This window comes from Natator depressus, chromosome 6, assembly GCF_965152275.1.
Source record: "Natator depressus isolate rNatDep1 chromosome 6, rNatDep2.hap1, whole genome shotgun sequence".
Classification (NCBI taxonomy): domain Eukaryota; kingdom Metazoa; phylum Chordata; order Testudines; family Cheloniidae; genus Natator; species Natator depressus.
Genome location: NC_134239.1, coordinates 94,174,817 through 94,199,351, shown reverse-complemented (window position 1 = coordinate 94,199,351; position 24,535 = coordinate 94,174,817). Strand labels below are relative to the sequence as shown.

Sequence of the window (24,535 nt, the reverse complement as noted above, 5' to 3'; positions counted from 1 at the left end):
ATATTTCCCTATGCTGAATACAGGACCCCTGGTAAAATGAGTCGTATTCAAGTGAGTTCAACGGCAATCAATCAGAACTATGCAGTACAAACGTTCAAATTAACATCAAGTTGACTGAGCGCCAGTTAAAAAGAAATACTGCATAACTGGATTCTTTTTATTTACCTTCTTATCTTTAAGGCTTTAGGGTTCACACGGGGAGAGATGACACACACACATTCCCATACACTTCTCATACGGGGGTGTGACCGACCAACCCGACTTTCCCTGCCCGGCGCTCTCCGCCCTCCTGGTACCTGGCACTTCCTGACGCAACGTGTGTGTGTGTGGGGCGGGGGGCACACAGGGTCTCATGCTTAGGGGACAGAGCAGCCCTGTGCTCCCTGGGGCAGGACCCAGGGCGGGGAGAAGCGGGGGGGAAGGAGGTGCTAAGCCCTTGCTTGGGTTGCTGCTTCAGAGCCTGCAGGGTCAGGGTGCAAACAGGCTGGAAATTGAATCCTGCCACCACTCCAGAGCTTAGCTGAGAGGCGGGGAGGCTTCCCAGTGCCAGCGCTGTGTGGGGCTTTGGCACATGCAGGGCTCAGCTTCTCCTGGCCATCGCCCTGGGCCGGAGAGTCCTGGGCTTTCCTGGGGTGCCAGCCCAGCCAGAGGCAGTGGGGGAAGGAAGGAGCCTGCCGGCCAAGCTGTTGGTGAGCTGAGCACTCCAACCAGGGGCTGGTTCTCCGCACAGCACTGGGAGTGGGATGCGCCACGCTGGGGGGGATATGGAGGAGCTGTGGGGCTAGGTGGGGTAAAGGGGAAAAGCAGGAGAGGACTGTAAGAGGGGGAGCACATAAAAAGCTGATGGGTGGGCAGCAGAGGTGACGTAACCAGCTGCCGCCTGGCACCTGCCCTCACTCACCAGCCACCGCAGTTCGCAACGCACAGCCAGTGCTGGCCAGAAACAGAACAGGAGGCGAGGTCCTGCTGCCTGAGAGCCGGCACGCGGCGGGGGCTGTGCTGTCGGACCAGCAGCAGGCCTCACGCGCAGCAGGTTTGCCCAGCCAGCAGCCTGGCACACCCACCCCCATCATCGGACACTGGACCCCCCCTCACTCACTGCTGGTGGGCAGGCTGCTGGTGAGCAGGGATCTGACTAGCACCAGGACCCATCAGTACTGATTGGGGAGGTGGGGGAGGCGGAAGACAGAAAATATGGGACAATTTGTGCTTTTTAAAGAAGAAGTAGGACACCTGCAGGAGTGCTTAAATATGGGAACTGTCCCTTTAAAAACGGGATGTCTGGTCACCCAAAACATGGGGAGGTAGGGAACGTATATTGACTTTTGGGTGGCAGTAGGAAATAGTTGCCTTTTGGGGGGAAAATGAGGGGGTGACGTTTTATGTAGCTCCTTGTGTGACATTCCTCAGCAGTGAGAACATTGCCACCATTCCCAAATGACACCTCTCCACCCTGAGCAGTGATAGTGGGACCATGTGGCAAAGAATGACAATTCTTTTTCGTCTGTGATAAATATCACATGTGGAGCTGCAAAATACTTGGCAGCTATGACCCTTTCTTGCTGCTGTGTGACTGTATGCCAGAAAGAAGCAACAAAGGAACAAATCCACTGCTACTTTTGCACATTCTCTTTAAAGTCACTGTGCAATGTGAGGGACTGTGGCTTGCAAATAGGCATCAGGGAGTGGCTGTCATGATCACACTGCCCTATCCCATACGGCTGGAGGGCTTTTACTCTGTTTGCTAGCCCATTCTGAAGCCCATGCCACCACGTCTACACTGCTATTATTACCCATTCTGGCTAGATAAAAGCTAACACATATGCCTACCTGTTCTACAGTCACATCTTCACTTTTCAATGTAGACATATCCTAAAGTGCCAAACACTTATACTATACTCAGATGACTAGATAAAAGCCAAGCAATTTGCTTCCCCTAATGTTAATTTTTAGTATCAAAATTTCATTTGAGTTTCTTTCAGCTTCAAAAGCAAGTAACTATCACCATCCGTAAAACTGGGATCTGAACCCATTAGTCTGGACAGACAGGTTTCAAAAGAAATTTAAAATAAATCTCCCCCTAAACTCACCTCAAAAAGTCAGAATCCCCCCATTTGAGAGAGAGTCGGGAAGTTTTTCCCTACACACAAAGAAAAAAGAAGTTAAAGCCTTACTATCTGCTCTTTAACTTATTTTTAAAAATGGTTTTTACTGTTGTTTGGCCTAGTGAGGCAACATGAGCGATGGGAAAGCCAGCTGGATTCTATTCTGCCTCACACATTTTAAACAAAATTGTAAATTAAATTCCAACTGCCGAATTTTTTTTACAAGTGATGATAATAGGAGCAGAAAGAACCCAGTTCATAAAACTGGCAATTAGAAAAACAAATAAATCTTTTGATTTAAAAAAAAGAGAAAAAGCAAGCAAGCCAGCCTGACTAATCTGACCTAGAACCTGAAAAATTCATTATCTAATTTTTATTTTTTTATTAACTCCACTTTAATTATAAATCTAAAAATCCTATTTTATTTGTACAAGTATCCCCTAAATTTATGCTGTCTCCCTTTCCCTTTAGCCAATTAGAGAAGAATGAATGTTTAAAATTTCATATAAATATGACAGGTTTCAGAGTAACAGCCGTGTTAGTCTGTATTCGTAAAAAGAAAAAAGAAAAGGAGTACTTGTGGCACCTTAGAGACTAACCAGTTTATTTGAGCATGAGCTTTCGTGAGCTACAGCTCACTTCATCGGATGCATAGCATATTGTGGAAACTGCAGAAGACATTATATACACACAGAGACCATGAAACAAAACTTCCTCCCACCCCACTGTCCTGCTCGTAACAGCTTATCTAAAGTGATCATCAAGGAGGGCCATTTCCAGCACAAATCCAGGTTTTCTCACCCTTCCCCCCCCCCCCCCCCCCCAAAAACAGACACACATACAAACTCACTCTCCTGCTGGTAATAGCCCATTTGCTCCAACCCCTCAGACAGAGACAAACACCTACAAGATCTCTATCAAGCATTCTTACAACTATAATACCCACCTGCGGAAGTGAAGAAACAGATTGATAGAGCCAGAAGAGTTCCCAGAAGTCACCTACTACAGGACAGGCCTAACAAAGAAAATAACAGAACGCCACTAGCCGTCACCTTCAGCCCCCAACTAAAACCCCTCCAACGCATTATTAAGGATCTACAACCTATCCTGAAGGATGACCCAACACTCTCACAAATCTTGGGAGAAAGGCCAGTCCTTGCCTACAGACAGCCCCCCAACCTGAAGCGAATACTCACCAACAACCACATACCACACAACAGAACCACTAACCCAGGAACCTATCCTTGCAACAAAGCCCGTTGCCAACTGTGCCCACATATCTATTCAGGGAACACCATCACAGGGCCTAACAACATCAGCCACACTATCAGAGGCTCGTTCACCTGCACATCCACCAATGTGATATATGCCATCATGTGCCAGCAATTCCCCTCTGCCATGTACATTGGTCAAACTGGACAGTCTCTACGTAAAAGAATAAATGGACACAAATCAGATGTTAAGAATTATAACATTCATAAACCAGTCGGAGAACACTTCAATCTCTCTGGTCACGCAATCACAGACATGAGGGTCGCTATCTTAAAGCAAAAAAACTTCAAATCCAGACTCCAGCGAGAAACTGCTGAATTGGAATTCATTTGCAAATTGGATACTATTAATTTGGGCTTGAATAGAGACTGGGAGTGGCTAAGTCATTATGCAAGGTAGCCTATCTCCCCTTGTTTTTTTTCCTACAAACCCCCCCCCCAAGACGTTCTGGTTAAACTTGGATTATTGCTGTGCACATTGTAAGATGAGCTATTGCCAGCAGGAGAGTGAGTTTGTGTGTGTGGTTTTTGGAGGGGGGGCGTGTGTGTGGGGGGGGTGGTGAGAAAACCTGGATTAGTGCTGGAAATGACCCACCTTGATTATCATGCGCATTATAAAGAGAGGTTTCAAAGAGGGATGGGCTATTACCAGCAGGAGAGTGAGTTTGTATGTGTGTCTGTTTGGGGGGGGGGGAAGGGTGAGAAAACCTGGATTTGTGCTGGAAATGGCCCTCCTTGATGATCACTTTAGATAAGCTGTTACGAGCAGGACAGTGGGGTGGGAGGAAGTTTTGTTTCATGGTCTCTGTGTGTATATAATGTCTTCTGCAGTTTCCACAATATGCTATGCATCCGATGAAGTGAGCTGTAGCTCACGAAAGCTCATGCTCAAATAAACTGGTTAGTCTCTAAGGTGCCACAAGTACTCCTTTTCTTTTTTCTTTTTTCATATAAATATGTTCACTTTCTGATTTATACTGAGTATTCATATATGCTTCCAGTATTGTCATCATAATTGGCACCTTCTCTCTTACACTGACAGTAGTATAAGATTGGAGAGTCAAATGAATGGCTCACTCAAAAGAAAAATCACTACAGATGTTCCTCAAAAACAACTAGGAAAAATTGTATCTTATCACTGGATTTTTTTTTTTTGATCACTAAATTACCATCTGATTGATCGCACTGCAGTTGTGATGCTTTCAGGTGCTATAACACAGTCAGCGTATAGTCTTCCACAACTATTTGCTCTTGCATCACAATTGCAGGGTGATAGTCATCATGTGGGTCATTGTAGCCCTGACCTGTCCCTCGGCTGCCTTTCTGGCCATAAGAACCACTGTTGTTTTTGGCTGAGACTGTCTGGCCCCGGTAGATTTGAGCCTGATGCTCACATATGCCAAATTTGCTGAGCAGGATGAAGACATCCCTTTGGAAAGCCTTGGTGAAAATAGCATAGAGGAAGGGGTTGGCACAAGAATTGAGTGGGTAGAACAGCACTAGCAGGATCTTGGAATTACTGACTGTTATCAAGGGCTTGTTCATAATGGCAGATAAAGCATAGAATGAGATAGGTGCCATGCATAGGAAGTCAGTGAAAATCAACACAGCCATCCTTTTAGCAATTTTGGTGTCTTTGTCTCCGGACTTGTACTCAGGGTTTCGCACAGTTATATAGATTTTTATGTAGCAGGCACAGATGATGATAAAAGCAATGATGTTCAAAATTAAAACAAAGACAATGTAGGCTTGAGCCAACAGTGTTTCGGTATCCATGGGCAGGCAGATACTGACTTTGATGTAGCTGCTGACTCCAACCAGTGGCAAGAGGGCAAGAAGAAAGCATGAGAGCCAGCCACCCAGCATGATGACCAAAGCATGCCGAAGGCGAAGCTTCCTGTCCAGGCGCATAGCAAAGGTGATGGCATACCAGCGCTCCAGGGTGATCACAGTCAGTGTGTATACAGAAAGCTCACTGGCAAAGACAGTGAAAAAGCCAGCTGTGTTGCAGCCAGGCCCAGTCTGCCAGTCTATGGCATGGTTGTAGTATTCTGACCTAGTGTAGAGATCCACCGAAGCAATCAGGAGAAGGTACAGTCCCATGCAGAAATCAGCAAAAGCCAGGTTGCACATCAGAAAACGTGGTACAGTCAACTTGTAATGGCTGGTGAGAAGGATGAAGAGGACAAAAATGTTACCCGGGATAGCTAGCAGGTTCACAAACCACACCACAATCCTTAGAAATTTATAGCCCATTATGTCTTCACAGGGATTAAACTCATCAGGCTCTGGAGTGCACACAATGTCTTCACTGTCACCACAGACAGTATAGTCGTAATGGCTGCCAAACCCCTGGATGTTGTCCTCTTGAGGGTTCTTGAGCTCTTGGCCAAACCCAACATCTCCATCCCCCTGCTCTTCAAAAAAAACGTAGTAGTGGGAGTTGCCATGAAAATCCCTGAATTTGGAGTTTTCAGCATACACTGTGTCAGTACGGTCTGCATCCTCTTCTGCATAGTCTTGGTAAAAAGGGCCATTGAAGGTACTGACGGATCTTTTCTTACGAAAGCTCTGACTGCTGGTCTGGTTACATATCATGTATTCCAGAATTCTGAAAGAGCATAGGGGTGAAATCATCACTGGAATTTGCAGTTCCGTTTTGTATACAACAGGTATGGCAAGAGAAACACATTCATTTGAGTTTCTTTCAGCTTCAAAAGCAAGTAACTATCTGGCTGCCCCGTGTCATGATGATGGAGGAGAGGCCAGGCCAAATCTGAGTGGTGCTGCAATCTTACATGCCAGGTCAGAATAACTGGCGAGGGGAGCCAGGCTAAGCCCTGCAGGACAGGAGTCACAGAGATTGCCACTGCAGGGTTTTTTCATTTTACATGTTGTTTCTAGTTTTATTTTATGTTATTCTGTAGTTGCGAAAAACATGGGGCTCTAATTATTACCTTGCTCCACGATGCAATGCTTCTATGTAGCCCCAAATAGCATTAGCAATGTTCTGACTACAATAACAGTCTGCAAATGTGTATTGAATTTGCTGACTGCTATCACCCTACACTTCCTTCAGTGTTTCTCATCCCAGCTGTCTCCCTCCCATTCACTGTCTTTCAGACTTTCACCAGCTGTACTGGAGCTGCTTTTCTCAAAGGAGAATCTCATTTTGTTTCTTTCTGCTCATGTTTCTAATCTCTGTACATGCCTTTGTGGTAGTTCTCTGCCCTCAAAGATGTTTGAAACTCCTCCATGACCTAACATCATCTCTGAATTCCATTAATATACTATCTACGCCAATGTTTAAATATGATAGGTATCCTATAAATTCTATAAATAGATATTATTTTCTTTTCATGTATCAGAGATTGGCCTGAGCAAGACCCTTGGCTCTGAACTTTGGAGAAGTTTGCATTTAAATCTAAACTTGAATTCTGAAATGACAGTCTCTCTCCAATTACATTAAAGTTTACATTTTACTTATAGGAACATAGGTTTGCCAGACTGGATCAGATCTGCAGTCCATCTACTTCAGTACCCTGTCTCCAACTGTGGCCAGCACCTGTTGCTTCAGAAGAACAGGCAAGCAACCTTGCAGAAGATAGTTATGGAATAACCTGGCCACAAAGAAAATGTCCTCCTCACCCTTTTGGTTAGAGTTAGAGTTAGTTAGAGGCTGACTGAAGCACAAGGTTTTATGCCCCTTCCAAGACTTTTGGTTATTTTAAAATCCTTACTATACCAACTCTGGATATTGTTGTTATCTATAAAAACATCTCATCCTGGGTTGAATCCTGCTCATCTCTTGGCCTCAAAAATATCTTGTGGCAATGAGTTCTACAAGCTAACTATGTATTGTGTGAAAAAGTATTTCTTTTTATTAATTTGAAACCTGTCCCTCTGCACTACTATATAATTTCAAAAAATGGCTACAAAACCCATTAACTAGAATTATGATATTATTTATTATATATTAAAATATTAATTAATCCTTCTTTAATTATATGATTTATGATTTAACTCACCCTTTGGTACAACTCACCCTTTGGTTTTCTTCCAGTTCTTAAAAGCACAGCAGTGGCTTGGATACGACAGGTCAGCTCGCATTAGATGAAGAAAAGTCTTTACAGGAGGTAGTTTCTTCAGTGTCCATGTATTTTTAGCCATCAGTTCTTTAAGGTTTTCCAGTCCTTTTGTTGGAAGGGCAGCAACGCTGGTCCGGGAGACATCACTGCGTAAAGAAAGAATAAAACCTCAGCAAATGAAATGATTGGAGTGAGACATTTAAGATCTTCAGAGCACTTTAGGAGTTGCACAGAAAGCTGCAGCACAAAAAACAAAACTAATACTAAAACACAACCAACAACACATGAGGGAGGTGAGGACAGGAGTTGGCATGCTGCCTGAAATGTGCCAACTAGGTATCACCAAACAGCATTCAGAGGGCACCCACCATCATGATGCCAGACAACTAGTCTGGCTGCATGAATGCACAATGAAAGTGCAGTGAATGGGATGAATGAATCCAAGCCGGCACAGAGCCCAGGGCATTATTTTTTTTTGTTTATTTTAATTAATGATTGCACAGAGACACTGGGTACAACTTGTTTGAGATGACATAATCTCCCTAATTTATTCTTCGGTTTACAAACCTGAAAAATTGCTACAACTTTGAAAGAGCCTCTTTTTTCGTAATTTTAAAACTGGTTTTCTATTTCAAACACATTTTTGCATAGACAGTGTTGTGATTGCCATTGGTGGCCATCAGCTATGCTCTTCATAAGCCTTGCAGCAGAAGCAGTGCTCCAGCTTGCCTTTGTAATTGAAAATAAAGTCTTTAAAGATTCAATATCTGTGAGAACATGCTCATTTTGGAGAGACAATTGAAAACAGAAGCAGATATGATAGTATCATTTGCTCATCTAATTCACACAGGCCCTGATTTTGCAAAGGCTTTAAGCACACGCATTACTTTACACACTTGACTCTATTCATGCACATGAAGTTAAGAGCATACTGAAGTATCTGCAGAATTGATGCCATCATTTGCTGCAGTTGCTGATGAGAGTTAGCTAGGTATAGCTATAATCTGAATTTGAGTAGGACAGGGATCGGGAACCTTTGGCACTCGGCCCATCAGGGAAATCCGCTGGTGGGCCGGGACAGTTTGTTTACCTGCAGCGTCCGCAGGTTCAGCCGATCGCCGCTCCCACTGGCCGCTGTTCACCATTACAGGCCAATGGGGGCTGCAGGATGCGGTGTGGGCCGAGAGATTTGCTGGTCACCGCTTGATCTTCTCCCTGCTCCCTTTAGCACATCTATATACCATTTTTCCATCCTCAAGGTTTTAAAACTGATGACTTTACTATCTTCTTGGGCAAACGATGAATGACAAAAACCTTTTAAAATAGGCTTTTAAGGCTCATAGTTCAAAACACACAAAAATTCAATAAAAATGTAGATTTAAACACACAAAGTTTCTCCTTCTGCTATTTTCCCTCTAGCTTCTAGTGGTGCTTCTTGAACCATATGCCAATTTAAGAGAAAACACTCTCATAGCTATAGCAATGTTCCTCACAAGCTCAACATGAGCTCATATTAAACCTGTATTATATTAAGAAAGATGGCAAATGTCAAGTGTTGCTATTTCAAGAGTTTTATTAACAAAGAACATGATTCTAATCATGTAAACAAAAGTGTGTTTTCTGTGCATTGTGTTCCCTAATTGACAGGTAAAGAACTAATAATGAGCTTTTAGAAAAGACGTGGTGCAAAGCAACATTGCAAAATGCATCTCTTTACCCTTCGCCAAAAACCTGTGCCCTGAGCCCTCACAAAAGATTTGTGCAGATGTCATCACTGGGAGAAAAGTGGATGGATAAGCAAGACAATGCAACCCCATTCCCATCTGGCAATACCCCACACAAGTGACTCTCCATTGGGAAGAATGACCTTTTCTGTTTCTCCTTTTTGGAGAAACAGTGGTGTTACTTTTAGCAGTTATCAGTAAAAGAACCACGCTCTTGGGATGTGCCTGCTCACTTGTTGTATCAACCAGGAAAGGTACTAACAAGCTTCAACAGGACTTTATTTTCAAAGTGGAAACCTCTTTACTAAGCTGCTGCTGCACCCCCTGTAGCTTTCTCCTAGCCTCTCAACTCCTCCCCACTCCTTCCTGTTTCCTGTCCTTTCAGACTCCCAACAGCCAGTGCTCCCAATTCTAATAATTAAAAGCAACATCTAAACACCACATTCCCTCCTCTCTTAAGAAACTCTCCCAATTAAAATAAACATTATTGAACAAATATGAAACAAGACACTATACTGTTGGCAGAAATATTACACTGAAAATACTGTAGATACTAAATAACAGTCTCTAGTCCAGACAGGTGGTCGTCTGGGTCTGACAGGCCATCTCTCAAGCCCCAGTTCCAGTGCAATGTCTTGCTGTGTTGGTACTACGGTGAAGTCATCCAATGCAGACTGGGTGTTGGCATAATCTCCTCTTGGTGCATAGGCAGGTGCAAGATAAGAAGCATTCCATACTTGCCCTTCAGAAAGTCAATAGTGTAAGGTCCCTTCTTCTCTATGATTTTAAGAGGAGCTGTGAATTTATGGTCCCCTTTGCGTAAAATTCCTGGTTTTTGTATTCTAATGAAGGAACCACACTCAAACTTTGGTTCCTTAGCACCCCGCCGCTTGTCTGTGAAAGCCTTAGACTTTGCTTGGTTCTGTTCAACTGTTTTTCTCACCTCATCCTCGTTTGGGGCATCAGGTCGTGCCTTTAACAATCCAGCAATGTTCAGTTTAGTGGTCATCTGTTTCCCATGCAGTAACTCTGCGGGTGATCTTTGCGTTATGGCACGTCGTGTAGCCCGGTATGCTTGCAAGAAATCAGTAGTGAAGGGTATCCACAATCACCCTTCCAGTTTAGCTGTTTGCAAACTCTCTTTCAAACTTCTGTTAAACCATTCGATTTCCCCATTGGCTTGAGGGTAATATAGGGATGACCTTCTGTGTAAAATGTTCCTCTGTGCTAGAAAAGTTTCAAACTCCAGAGAAGTAAATTGACTACCATTATCTGAAACCAGTTCTTTGGGGTTACCTTCCCTACTGAAAACTGAAGAGAGGAACTTAATTACTGTAGCAGAAGAGATTTGCTATGTAAACACTACCTCAGGCCATTTACTGAAATAGTCTATTAAAGTGATGACATAACGGCAGTCAATTGGAGTAGTATCAAAGGGTCCTACAATGTCAATCACCACTTTTTCCCATGCAGATTCAGGAAGAGGAACAGGCTGTAGTGGAAAGGCACATGTCACTGCTGTCTTATCTGGAATTTGGCAAGTGACACAGGATTTTATGAGTACTTCAGTTTGAGAGTCCATCCCTGGCCACCAATACAGATCCCGTAGTCGTTGTTTCGTTCGGACAATTCCTTGATGAGTATTGTGTGCCAGGTGTATGAGTTTTGACTGTAATTCTTCTGGCACAAGGAGCCGGTGTGTACCTCATAGCACACAGCCATCAAACAAAGAAAGTTCATCACAAACTCTAAAATAAGGCAGCAAAACTGGGTCAAAGTTTTTAGGGTGACTGGGCCATCTCTTTGTCAGAGATTCCCGTAGTTTTTGTTGAATTGGACACGCAGAACAAGCAGCTTGAAATTCTTCTCTTGTAACTGCAGTGAGAGTGCTTGTAATAAGCGCAACCACTACATCCTCATTCTCCGGTGAACCATCTGGTGAAGGCAAAGGCAGGCGAGAAAGGCAATCAGTGACCACATTTTGGTTTCCAGGCTTATATTCCAGTTCATAATTGAAAGAGAACAGTCTTGCAGACCATCAAGCAATACGGTATCCTGCTCTTCCCAGTCCTTTCGTGGTAAGCAATGTCGTCAAAGGGCATTGTGGTCTGTGTGCAACTTGAGCATGTGGCCCCACAGGTAAGTTCTACATTTTTCAGTAGCCCAGACACAAGCAAGTGCTTCTTTTTTGATTGTAGAATATTTTCTCTCAGCATTACTTAGTGTCCTTGAAGCAAATACAACAGTCCTCTCCGTGTTGTCCTCATGCAGTTGTGTGAGAACAGCCCCAAGTCCATAATCAGAAGCATCAGTAGTTACAATTGTGGGCAATGCAGGACTGATAGTGCAAGTACTGGACTATGTACAATCACGACTTTCACCGTTTCGAAACTAACTTGTGCATCCGTTGTCCACACTAAGGTTGAACTTCTCCGTAGTAATTCCTGTAATGGTTCAATGACAGAAGCATAATTGGGAATGAATTTTGCATACCAGGAGGTAAGACCCAAGAAGGAACGTAAGGTTTGCAAATCTGTTGGAGGAGGAGCATTTGAAATTGCCAGGATATGATCTGGATCAGGTTTTAGTCCAGACTGTGAAATTGTATGCCCCAGAAAAAATGGTTACTCACTTTCTAGTAATTGTTGTTCTTCAAGATGTGTTGTTCATGTCCATTCCAAGCAGGTGTGTGCGCGCCGCATGCACGCCAGCCGGAAGATTTTTCCCCTAGCAGCGTCCGTAGTGTCGTCCTGGGCGCCCCCTGGGGTGGTGCCTTCATGGCGCCCAATATTGAGCCCTGCCGACCCCCCACCCCCTCAGTTCCTCTTGCCGACCATTCCGAGAGAGGGGTAGGAGGGTGGGTATTGGAATGGACATGAACAACACATCTCGAAGAACAACAGTTACGAGAAAGTGAGTAACCATTTTTTCTTCTTCGAGTGATTGTTCATGTCCATTCCAAGCAGGTGATTCACAGAAAAGAGCACGGCTCTCCCAAAAGCCACATCATCCCTGGACTGTTGTGTAATTGCATAGTGCAACGTAAATGTATGTATCGAGGACCACGTGGCTGCCCTGCAGATTTCTTGAACAGGGACTTGTGCCAGGAATGCCACAGAGGAGGCCTGGGCCCTGGTAGAGTGAGCGGTTATCTGCAGAGTGGGCTCCTTTGCCAGGGTATAGCACTCCCTAATGCAGGACGTTATCCACGACTATATGCATTGACATGATACCAGAAGGCCCTTCATTCTGTCTGCCATGGCTACGAAGAGTTGGACGGATTTCCGGAACGACTTAGTTCTCTCTATGTAGAAGGCTAAGGCCCTACGCACATCCAGTGAGTGCAGCCTGCGCTCCCTATCAGAGGAGTATGGCTTGAGTAGAGTCCAGGACCGTGCCTATGAACTCTATCCTCTGCACTGGGGACAGAGTCGATTTCTCCTCATTCAGGAGGAGACCTAAGTCGAGAAAGGTCCTCCTTATAAACTTGACCTGAGCCTCCACCTGGGCTGTCGAGCAACCCTTGATCAGCCAGTCGTCGAGGTATGGGAAAACCTGTATTTGGTGCTTGTGCAGGAACGCCACAATGGCTGCCATGCATTTTGTGAATACTCGCAGGGCAGTCGACAGTCCGAATGGGAGGACTGCAAACTAGTAGTGGCCTGTGTTCACCATGAATCTGAGGTAGCGTCTGTGATGTGGGACTATTGTGATATGAAAATACGCATCCTTCAATTCCAGGGCGGTGTACCAGTCTCCTGGATCCAGTGAGGGGATAATGGAGGTTAGCGAGACCATGCGAAACTTGAGTTTCTTTATGTACTTGTTGAGTTGTTGCAGGTCCAGTATGGGTCTGAGGCCCCCCTTGGCCTTCGGTATTAGGAAGTACCGGGAGTAAAAACCCTTGCCCCTTAGCTGCTGAGGAACCTCCTCCACTGCCCCAACCGAGAGGAGGGACTGCACCTCTTGACACAGAAGTTGCTCGTGAGAGGGGTCCCTGAAGAGGGATGGGGAAGGGGGTTGGGGGGGGCGGGAGAGTACAGAATTGGATGGAATATCCCCTCTCTACTGTGCGCAGCACCAAGCGGTCTGAAGTAATCTGAGACCAGGCACGGTAGAAAGGGGATAGACGGGACGAGAAAGTAAGATGGGAAGGATCCAAAGGCCGAACTGGCAAGCCGTCCTCGACCGTATCCTCAAAAGGGTGGTCTAGAGCCCTGTGGGGCCCTAGGCTGGCCCGAGTTTTGCCCAGAGGGGGGATGTTGCCTCCTCCGAGTGCTCCTGTTCCGCCTACACGGAGCGTCCTGTTGGTTCTGGGGTTGATAAGGACGAGAAGCAGGTTGAGGCATAAACTGTCTGTGCTGGGTAGCAGGCATGTGAAGCCCCAGTGAACAAAGGGTAGCCCTCGAGTCCTTCAAGCTGTGAAGTCTCTTATCCGTCTTCTCAGAGAAGAGAGCTACACCTTTGAAGGGAAGGTCTTGAATGATCTGTTGGACCTCGTGGGAAAGACCAGAGACCTGTAGCCAGGAGCCTCTCCTCATAACCACCCCAGTGGTCAAAGTGCGAGAGGCCGCATCCACCGCGTCCAGGGCTGCTTGTAAAGAGGCTCAGGAGACCAACTTCTCCTCCTCCACAAGCGCAGAGAACTCCCCCCGAGCTTCCTGGGGCAGAAGCTCCGTAAATTTTGCCATCGATGAACAGGTGTTATGTCCCTAGCGGCTTACTATGGCCTGCTGGTTGGCTATACAAAGCTGTAGACCTCCTACAGACCTGTAGACCTGTGGAGTAGACCTTCCAGACAAACAGGTCCAGTTTCTTGGCATCCCTGTTTTTAGAGGTGGAGCCTTGAAACCCCTGACGTTCTCTCTGATTGGCCACGTCGACCACCAAAGAGTCCGGAGGAGGGTGGGTATAAAGGCGTTCATACCCTTTAGAGGGAACAAAATAGCGGCGCTCAGATTTCTTGGCCATAGGTGCCAGAGAAGCAGGGGTTTGCCACAAGTTCTTAGACGTTTCAGTTATTGACTTGATAAATGGCAGTGCAACCCTGGATGGGCCGGAGGGAGCCAGGATGTCTATGACTGGGTCTAAGTCTTCTTCTACCTCCTCTGCCTGAATCCCCCGGCTTTGGGAGGCCCTCTTCAAAAGCTGTTGAAGAACCCTGTTGTCCTCCAAAGCTGGGGCCGGTGAAGTCCCCGCGACCACTTCATCGGGTGAAGACGAGGAAGAGAGAACCGGAGGTGGACCCAGTTCACTGCCTTCAGCCCCCTCCCCCCCTCCCCCCGGGGTCCTTCAGCATGCGGTACTCGGTCTGAGGAACTGGCGACGATGAAGAACTCTGCATCGCAGCCGGTGCCTGGACAGGTAAAACCGGTGGGACCGAGACCGTTGAGGTTGGTAGGGACGGAGCTGAGGCTTCCACTGGTGCCATCAGTTGGGGAGCCCATGCCGGTGCCAGCTGAGGCATTGGTGCCGAAATCAGGTGAGTCGGTGGGGCCACTCCGGTCGAGGGTGGCGCCATTGTCATCGGTGCTGACTGTGGCACAAACAACGCCGAGGACACCGACACTGTTCTGGAGCACGAACCATGGACCTGGCTCTGATGGTACACCCAGGGTGTCCAAAAGGGCATTGAGCAGGTGGTTGCCACTGTTGTTGCCATGGTGCCGGGTATGGTTGGTGACTGCGCCGGGACCGGGATCTTCTGCTGCACAGTCTGCTTGATCGAGCCGAGTCTACCTCCGACTCTGAGGTCTCCGAATAAGAAGACCACGGAGGAGCAACGTGGGTCACCAACGAACGACTCGACTCCGGGGAGTGGCGTGCTTCCTGCGTCTGTGCGGGCGGTGCTGGAGATGGAGACCGATGAGCCATCATGGTTGGCTTGCCCCTGGAGTGAAACAGGTGCCATGCGGTTGCCGGAGACTTATCCCTCCTTTGGGGGGAGGCCGGCATCGGGAGGCGCATCAGGTCCGTTGCCGCCTCGAACGCCTCCAGCGTTGATGGTGGTTGTATGTCCACCAGATGGTCCGGGGACCGAGGAGGGTTCGGACTCGACTGGATCCCGGCCGGGGTAGGAGTCGACGAGACCCTGGGTGGAAGCGAGGTGGACGTGGTCTGTGCCACTTGCGGATGGCACTGGGCCTTTAGGCTTCAGGGGGGTGATCGGCCCCTCACCAGCCTCTTCTTCTTTACCGGCACCGGAGATAGAGAACAGTGCCGAACTGATGCCGACGCCCTATGTCCCGAAGAGTGGTGGTGCCGGTGGGCTTTAGAGTCCTTAGTCTGGCCCGATTCGCGCGCCGTCAGCACCGGAGCACTGCGCACCGAAGAGGACGTGCTCGGTGCCGGGTCGTTGGGTCCCAGGTCGGATTGCGGTCTCAGAGCCGCCTCCATGAGCAGGAGTTTCAATCTCTGCTCTCTGTCCCTAAGGGTTCTTGGGCAGAAACCCTTGCAAATGCAGCACTTGTCCTTTTGGTGAGTCTCACCAAGGCACCGCAGGCAGGACGAGTGAGGATCACTCTTGGGCATAAACTTGCCACAGGACTCACAGAGTTTAAACCCTGGAGACCCGGGCATACCCCCGGAGGGGAAACTAACTATCTACCAAGCACTACTAACTGTGTGATAAGTACAACTATAGAGAAAAACTATTTACACTAAGAACAAAGACACTGCTAAGGCGCTTGCTGCAAGAGCGAGCAAAGTTCCAGTTAGCCGTCATGGGCGCTAAGAAGGAACTAAGGGCGTGGGGGGGTCAGCAGGGCTCGATATTGGGCGCCATGAAGGTGCCACCCCAGGAGGTGCCCAGATGCTGCTAGGGGAAAAATCTTCTGGCTGGCATGCACGCGGCGCGCACACACCTGCTTGGAATGGACATGAACAATCACTCGAAGAAGAAAGGAGAGTTCAGTTTGTCTAAATTTGCATTTGGACCTACTGAGCTGGAGGCCTGCTGTGTTGATGCAGTTTAGTACAGACTGCAGGTTATTATCATACTCCTCAGAAGTATTTCCAAACACGATAATATCATCCAGATAGCACTGAACTCCATGTTGATTCTTCAGAATTAATGACATCATTTTTTGAAAGGCACTTGGGGCAAATGTGAGACCTTATGGAACACGTTTAAAATGGAATAGTCCCTCATGTGTAATAAATGCTGTGAGGTCTCTGCTATCTTCATGCAACATAACCTGGTGGTATGCGCTCTGCAAATCAAGAGCAGAAAACATCTTTGCTTCACGGAGTTCTGCAAATACTTCTATGTGAGGAAGAGGATGGCTGTTAATCACAATAGCTTTATTGGCTCCCTTAAGTCCACACAAAGGTGAATGCCTCCACCCTTCTTCTGCATCACTACTATAGGTGAAACCCATTCCGAGGAGTCGATCTCTTCAATAATGTCCTTTTGAACAAGTTTTCTAAGTTCCTCTGAAACAGCTTCCCTGACTGAAAATGGTAAGTGCCATAACTTCCGTCATATAGGCATCACATTATTCCGCATTTTAACTTTATGCAGAAACCCATAAGCACAGCCGAGTTTCTCCTCAACCTGGTCTTGGGTCCCAGCTGAAACTGGTGTGTGTACCACAAGAATGCTTTGCTGAGGAAGATAACTTCATCCATTAACTACCCTGAGATTTAAAGCAGCCAATAAATCTCTGCCAAGGATAGGAGTGCCTTTATGGACAATGTAGAACTCTGCAGTTACACAGCAATCACCAAAAGTAACTATTACTGGCAGGCAGCCATGTACAGGAATATAGTTTTTCAAATAGCACACCAAGTGAAGTTTGGGTTCAGTAAGAGGCACATCTTTAAAGTAATGCAGATAGATGGAATCAGGTAGTATAGATACTGCTGAGCCAGTGTCCAACATTAGCTGAATAGAGTGTGATTTGCCTGAGGGTATGGCGGAAATGTTTACAGTGTACTTTATCTGTTCTGGAATATGTGCAGTAGTGATTTTGTCCATGCTCAGCACAGTAACATCTGGTATTGTAACTTCATGCACCTGTTGATTGAACTGGCTACTGTGACATAGTTAAGCAAAATGTCCAATCTTTTTGCAATGATTTCACTGAGCTACTTTTGCCGGACATCCTGTGTAGCTTGCAAGGTGTTGTGGGGATCCACAGCGAAAGCATGCTTTTACTGTATTTTGAATTTGCTGATTCGGTGGTTTTTCATTAGTTTTCCTCTTGCAATTGTGTGTCTGCAGTGATAGTGAACTTTTCTGTAAAGGAGTCAGAGCCTGGACTGTGCCTCCTGTATCCATGCTCATTATTTTGGCTTCAGCTGTAGCTGACTTAATCTGAGTAGCAATGGTTATTGCTTTTTCTAGTGTAAGTTGTGGTTCTAGAAGTTCTCTTACATGAAGCATGGTTGTTTTCTCAATGAGCTGGTCTCTAATAATCTCATCTGCCATATTCCCAAAGTCACAAATTACAATTAGATTCCTCAGGGAAGCAATATACTGCATTATAGTTTCCCCTGGTTTCTGCTCACACTGGCAAAATCTGTAGCAATTAGCTACTACATTCACTTTGGGCACAAAAAAATTCTTTAATGCAGAGTACAGTCTCAGAGGAAAAGTGTAAAATATATGCTGCCCTTCTGCTCCAAGGCAGTGGATTAGCAGAGCACGCTTTCTTACTTCAGAAATCTCTGTAGCACTGATTGCAAGCAGATAAGTCTCAAACATATGGATCCAGGTAGCAAAAGCAATTGGAGGCTCACCTGGGCTTTGCAGAAAGGGTGCAGGTGGGTTCAGAGGCAGAAGATCCATCCTCATCGCCAAAATGTTGTATCAACCAGGCAAGGTACTAACAAGCTTCAACAGGACTTTATTTTCAAAGTGGAAACCTCTTTACCAAGCTGCTGCTGCACCCTCCATAGCTCTTTCCCAGCCTCTCAACTCCTCCCCCTCCTTCCTGTTTCCTGTCCTTTCAGACTCCCAACAGCCAGTGCTCCCAATTCTAATAATTACAACCAACATCTAAACATGACATCACTCCACACAAGCTAGTAACTATTTGGAAAGGTCTAACCAATGAGGACCCACATAACTCCTCCCTCAAGCCATGGGATGCTCCATGTGAGTCTATATAAGGAAGCATGTCCCCCTTGCCCATCCTCATTTCCATAACTGAGATTCCCCACTCTCCTCAGGAAAGTGAAGATTAATAGATCCCACTGTATTCAGGAAGATTAATAGATCAGGAAGATTAATAGATCCTACTGTATTCAGTCTAATTTCACATCATTCCTCGGGGTTATAACCCTGTACACCACCCTGCGCAATGTTTTTCTGTTCTGAGAGACAGAAAAAGGAAATCATTACAAAAGAGGGGAAAAAACTTCTTGGGATTATGTACAGGAAAACAGAGATTTTAATTGTGAATGTTACCTTGGGGAGACAAAGGTCACCAATTTTTTTTTTAACAGAACAACAAAACTAATACAGAATCACTATACTCTCCAGAGGCTGCAGAAATGTATAAGAAAATAAGAGCTGGAAAGAGAAAAGCACAATAAAAATGGATATCTAATGAAAACACAAACAAAAAGTATCTTTGTAAAAAGCAATATATAAAAATCTGAGGTGCCTATTAATGAAAAATGTTGCATAGGAAAATAAACATTATTGCCTATGTTTACTTCTGAGATTCCTAAAGGAGAAACATATATTTCAATGGGAAACATGCAATCTCATTTGTCACTTTGCACAAAGTAACTAACCAGGTTTCCCCACCTAAAATATAAGAGGAGTGGGGAAAAGCTCTAGCAGAGAGATTGAAGAACTAGGGCAGTGCTTGCTGATAAACACATTGATTTAATGTTAGGTTATTAAATTATAGCATTAAGTTACTCAGACAACAAAGATGAAGAACATAGTCATATTAGTTTTAAAATGAGAGAGAAAGAGAGGGGGAACCTCAAAAGGTTCGGAGTCTAGAGACATATAAGCATCCCAAGCTTTGGATGCTGATAGGAATCTTAAACCTGAGTCTGCAAAATTGGGCTGGAAAGCTCATGAAAGCAGACTCTTACGAGATTTCTGGCCCTTTCAGCTCTGATCCCTGCCTCCAAGAACAATATAATGATTGATGGGAAAGGAAGTGGAGAGAATAATGCCTGGTGGCTAAGGGCAATATATCTCAACGTCCATTATATGTTTTCAAACCAAGGAGAAATAATTTTCTACTAAAAACTGAAACTTCCAGCCAATATAATTTAATTTTGTTGGGTGTTTGGGAATTTAGAGTAATTGTGAAAGTAATTATGTAAAAATACATTAATTTTTATATGCTTATAACAAAGTAAGAAGAATCTCCATTAAAAAAATCACTACAAATGCAAAAGAGAAGACTGGAATACCAAAAGCCAAGGAAGTAAAAGTAAATAAAATAGAAAATGAGATTTTAGAAGTACCAAACAATATAGAACCATAGAAATGTAGGGCTGGAAGGGACCTCGAGAAGTCATGAAGTCCTGTCCCCTGTGCTGAGGCAAGACCAAGTAAACCTAGACCATCCCTGACAAGTGTTTGTTCAACCTGTTCTTAAAAACCTCCAATGACTGGGATTCTGCAACCTCCCTTGGAAGCCTATTCCAAAACGAAACCCTCATAGTTAGAAAGTTTTCCCTAATATCTAACCTAAATCTCCCTTGCTGAAGATTAAGCACATTATTTCTTGTCCTACTTTCACTGAACATGGAGGACAATCAATCATAGTCCTATTTATAACAGCCCTTAACATATTTGAAGACTGTTATCAGGTTCTCCCCCGAGTCTTCCTTTCTCAAGACTAAACATTCCGTTTTTTTAACCTTTCCTCATAGGTCAGGTTTTCTAAACATTTTATCATTTTTGTTGCTCTCCTCTGGACCCTCTCCAATTAGTCCACATCTTTCCTAAAGTGTGGTGCCCAGAACGGACACAGTAGTCCAGCTAAGGTCTAAAGATTGCCACATACAGTGGGAAAAATTCCTCCCATTTAACCATAAAATGAAGGGGGTGTGGGAAAACATCAAACTTAAATTAAATTTATAAATCATTTCATTTAATAAGGGAGATTAGTCCTTCACTCTTTATTCCTCAGCCTTTCCATCTGCTTTAAATTAGACTTTGTTTCCTGCACTGACCTTAAGCACATTTTTACACATGATGAAGCTTAGACAATCTCAAAACATTTTTGTGGGATTAAAACACAGCTGGGATTCACAGTTTGCTTTAGTCAAATAATGAAAGAGACATTAAAATTGAAATAGTTTGCATTATCTAAAATGTTATGGTTCACCACAAAGCTGCTTTCACTGCAAATACTGGATCTGGTGTATAAGGAGTGGAATAAAACCAATTTTTGTTGAACTCCCTCACATGTGCATATTACCAAGGGGTATTATTTCTAGGTTCAGAGGAATGTGGGGCCAGGAAATGTGGGGGAATGTGTACTGTTTATGCTGTACCTGTTTTGTGGATAAACAGGTGTCTTCATTCTCCAGGGCTGTCAATCTACCGTCTTTCACCAGCAGTAAACTTATGTCAAACACCTAATTCTGAAGGCTAACATTACAGAATTTTCACAGTAAATTTATGGCAATCTTCCTGACAGGATATACAGAAGGCAGGATGATGGGTTTTGCCCTGTTTCATTACTGCTCAATCCTAGTTTCAGAGACTACTACAAAAAATGTTTTAGAAAGTGATTGGTACTTACACTGCTGACAATATCTAGAAAGGTGGTGAGATGCAACTGCTGCTACTTATTTGATTTGTTTCCATTAAAATATAGTCTATATCTACAAATCACGTACACTGCTAGTCTATGGAAAAAAATACTCAATTTGAGTCACCCCGTTTTTGCCCTTCATTTATACACTCATAGACTTCAAGGCCAGAAGGGACCATTGTGTTCATAGTCTGATCTTCTGCACATTAGAAGCCACAGAACCTCACCCATCCACTCCTATAATAGACCCATAACCTGTGGCTGAGTTACTGAAATCCTCAAATCATGATTTAAAGACTTTAAATGACAGAGAATCCACCTTTTACTCTAATTTAAGTGTCCCAAGCTGCAGAGGAAGATGAAACCCCCCCAGGGTCTATGCCAATCTGACCTAGGGGAAAATTCCTTCCCGACTCCAAATATGATGATCAGCTAGACTCTGAGCATGTTTGTGAGACCCATCAGAGAGACACTGGGAAAAGAACTGCCTCTAGTAAGGTAGAGTCTTCCGCATATAGTGTCCCTTTTCTGACTTTAGCAAAGCTTTTGATACGGTCTCCCACAGTATTCTTGCCAGCAAGTTAAAGACGTATCGGCTGGATAAATGGACTATAAGATGGATGGAAAGCTGGCTAGATCGTCGGGCTTAATGGGTAGTGATGAATAGCTCCATGTCTAGTTGGCAGCCGGTATCAAGCGGAGTGCCCCAAGGGTCTCTCCTGGGGCCGGTTTTGTTCAATATCTTCATTAATGATCTGGAGGATGGCGTGGATTGCACCCTCAGCAAGTTTGCAGATGATGATAAACTGGGAGGAGTGGTAGATACACTGGAGGGTAGGGATAGGTTACAGAGGGACCTAGACAAATTAGAGGATTGGGCCAAAAGAAATCTGATGAGGTTCAACAAGGACAAGTGTAGAGTCCTGCACTTAGGACAGAAGAATCCCATGCACTGCTACAGACTAGCGACTGAGTGGCTAGGCAGCAGTTCGGCAGAAAAGGACCTAGGGGTTACAGTGGATGAGAAGCCTTGATATGAGTCAACAGTGTGCCCTTGCTGCCAAGAAGGCTAATGGCATTTTGGGCTGTATAAGTAGGAGCATTGCCAGCAGTTCGAGGGATCTGGAGTACTGTGTCCAGTTTTGTGCCCCACACTACAAGAAGGATGTGGAAAAATTGGAAAATGTCCAGCGGAGGGCAACAAAAATGATTAGGGGGCTGGAACACATGACTTATGAGGAGAGGCTGAGGGAACTGGGATTATTTAGTCTGCAGAAGAGAAGAATGAGGGGGGATTTGATAGCTGCTTTCAACTACCTGAAAGGGGGTTCCAAAGAGGATGGATCTAGACAGTTCTCAGTGGTAGCAGATGACAGAACGAGGAGTAAAGGTCTCAAGTTGCAGTGGGGGAGGTTTAGGTTGGATATTAGGAAAAACTTTTTCACTAGGAGGGTGGTGAAGCACTGGAATGGGTTACCTAGGGAGATGGTAGAATCTCCTTCCTTAGAGGTTTTTAAGGTTGACAAAGCCCTGGCTGGGATGATTTAGTTGGGGATTGGTCCTGCTTTGAGCAGGGGGGTTGGACTAGATAACCTCCTGAGTTCCCTTCCTACCCTGATAGTCTATGATTCTCACTGTTGGAGATATTTGTTAATTGCAGTCACAGATGGGCCATCTCATCATACTAGCCCCTCCACATACTTATCAAGCTCAGTCTTGAAACCAGTTGGGTTTTTTGCCCTCACTGCTCCCCTTGAAAGCCTGTTCCAACCCTTCACTACTCTGATAGTGTAACAATGCTGGTTCTGGTGGGACCCAACTGAGAGTGCCAATTCAGGACAAATTGCTTAAAGCAGGGCAGTTACAACCCAAGGCTGGGGTTTCTAAGCATACGAAGTCCATGGCACAAGTCCATGGGGCCGGATGCGCTGCATCCGAGAGTGCTAAAGGAGTTGGCGGATGTGACTGCAGAGCCATTGGCCATTATCTTTGAAAACTCATGGCGATCGGGGGAAGTCCCGGACGACTGGAAAAAGGCTAATGTAGTGCCCATCTTTAAAAAAGGGAAGAAGGAGGATGCTGGGAACTACAGGCCAGTCAGCCTCACCTCAGTCCCTGGAAAAATCATGGAGCAGGTCCTCAAGGAATCAATTCTGAAGCACTTAGAGGAGAGGAAAGTGATCAGGAACAGTCAGCATGGATTCACCAAGGGCAAGTCATGCCTGACTAATCTAATTGCCTTCTATCACGAGATAACTGGCTCTGTGGATGAGGGGAAAGCGGTGGACATGTTGTTCCTTGACTTTAGCAAAGCTTTTGACACGGTCTCCCACAGTATTCTTGCCAGCAAGTTAAAGAAGTATGGGCTGGATGAATGGACTATAAGGTGGATAGAAAGTTGGCTAGATTGTCGGGCTCAACGGGTAGTGATCAATGGCTCCATGTCTAGTTGGCAGCCGGTATCAAGTGGAGTGCCCCAAGGGTCGGTCCTCGGGCCGGTTTTGTTCAATATCTTCATAAATGATCTGGAGGATGGTGTGGATTGCACCCTCAGCAAGTTTGCAGATGACACTAAACTGGGAGGAGAGGTAGATACGCTGGAGGGTAGGGATAGGATACAGAGGGACCTAGACATATTAGAGGATTGGGCCAAAAGAAAACTGATGAGGTTCAACAAGGACAAGTGCAGAGTCCTGCACTTAGGATGGAAGAACCCCATGCACCGCTACAGACTAGGGACCAAATGGCTCGGCAGCAGTTCTGCAGAAAAGGACCTAGGGGTTACAGTGGACGAGAAGCTGGATATGAGTCAACAGTGTGCCCTTGTTGCCAAGAAGGCCAATGGCATTTTGGGATGTATACGTAGGGGCATTGCCAGCAGATCGAGGGACATGATCGTTCCCCTCTATTCAACACTGGTGAGGCCTCATCTGGAGTACTGTGTCCAGTTTTGGGCCCCACACTACAAGAAGGATGTGGAAAAATTGGAAAACGTCCAGCGGAGGGCAACAAAAATGATTAGAGGACTGGAACACATGACTTATGAGGAGAGGCTGAGGGAACTGGGATTGTTTAGTCTGCAGAAGAGAAGAATGAGGGGGGATTTGATAGCTGCTTTCAGCTACCTGAAAGGGGGTTCCAAAGAGCATGGATCTAGACTGTTCTCAGTGGTAGCTGATGACAGAACAAGGAGTAATGGTCTCAAGTTGCAGTGGGGGAGGTTTAGGTTGGATATTAGGAAAAACTTTTTCACTGGAATGCGTTACCTAGGGAGGTGGTGGAATCTCCTTCCTTAGATATTTTTAAGGTCAGGCTTGACAAAGCCCTGGCTGGGATGATTTAGTTGGGGATTGGTTCTGCTTTGAGCAGGGGGTTAGACTAGATGACCTCCTGAGGTCCCTTCCAACCCTGATATTCTATGATTCTATGATACTAAGGCAAACCAAACCAGCCAGACACAGAAGACTTTGGTTTTACCCCACTGGCTAACCACAAGTCACACAAGCAATTCCCTTAGACACTCCCGTTTCCCAGTGTCACCACCAGTGCCGCTTGTTATGGGGATGATATGATGGTTATGAAAACCAATACCCCAATACCCCAATAAAA

General features: G+C 45.4%; 1 protein-coding gene across 1 annotated transcript in view; it reads right to left on the bottom strand.

Moving 5' to 3' along the window:
* Positions 1 to 4,068: 4,068 nt before the first annotated feature.
* Positions 4,069 to 24,535, bottom strand: part of TSHR (thyroid stimulating hormone receptor) — a 229,987-nt gene continuing 209,520 nt past the window's right edge. The window contains exons 10-11 of the mRNA XM_074957133.1: positions 7,422 to 7,610; positions 4,069 to 5,987 (exon numbers count right to left, since the gene is read on the bottom strand). Coding sequence (XP_074813234.1) covers positions 4,586 to 5,987; positions 7,422 to 7,610 — 1,591 coding nt within the window. The 3' untranslated portion in view covers positions 4,069 to 4,585. The remainder of the gene's footprint in view (positions 5,988 to 7,421; positions 7,611 to 24,535) is intronic.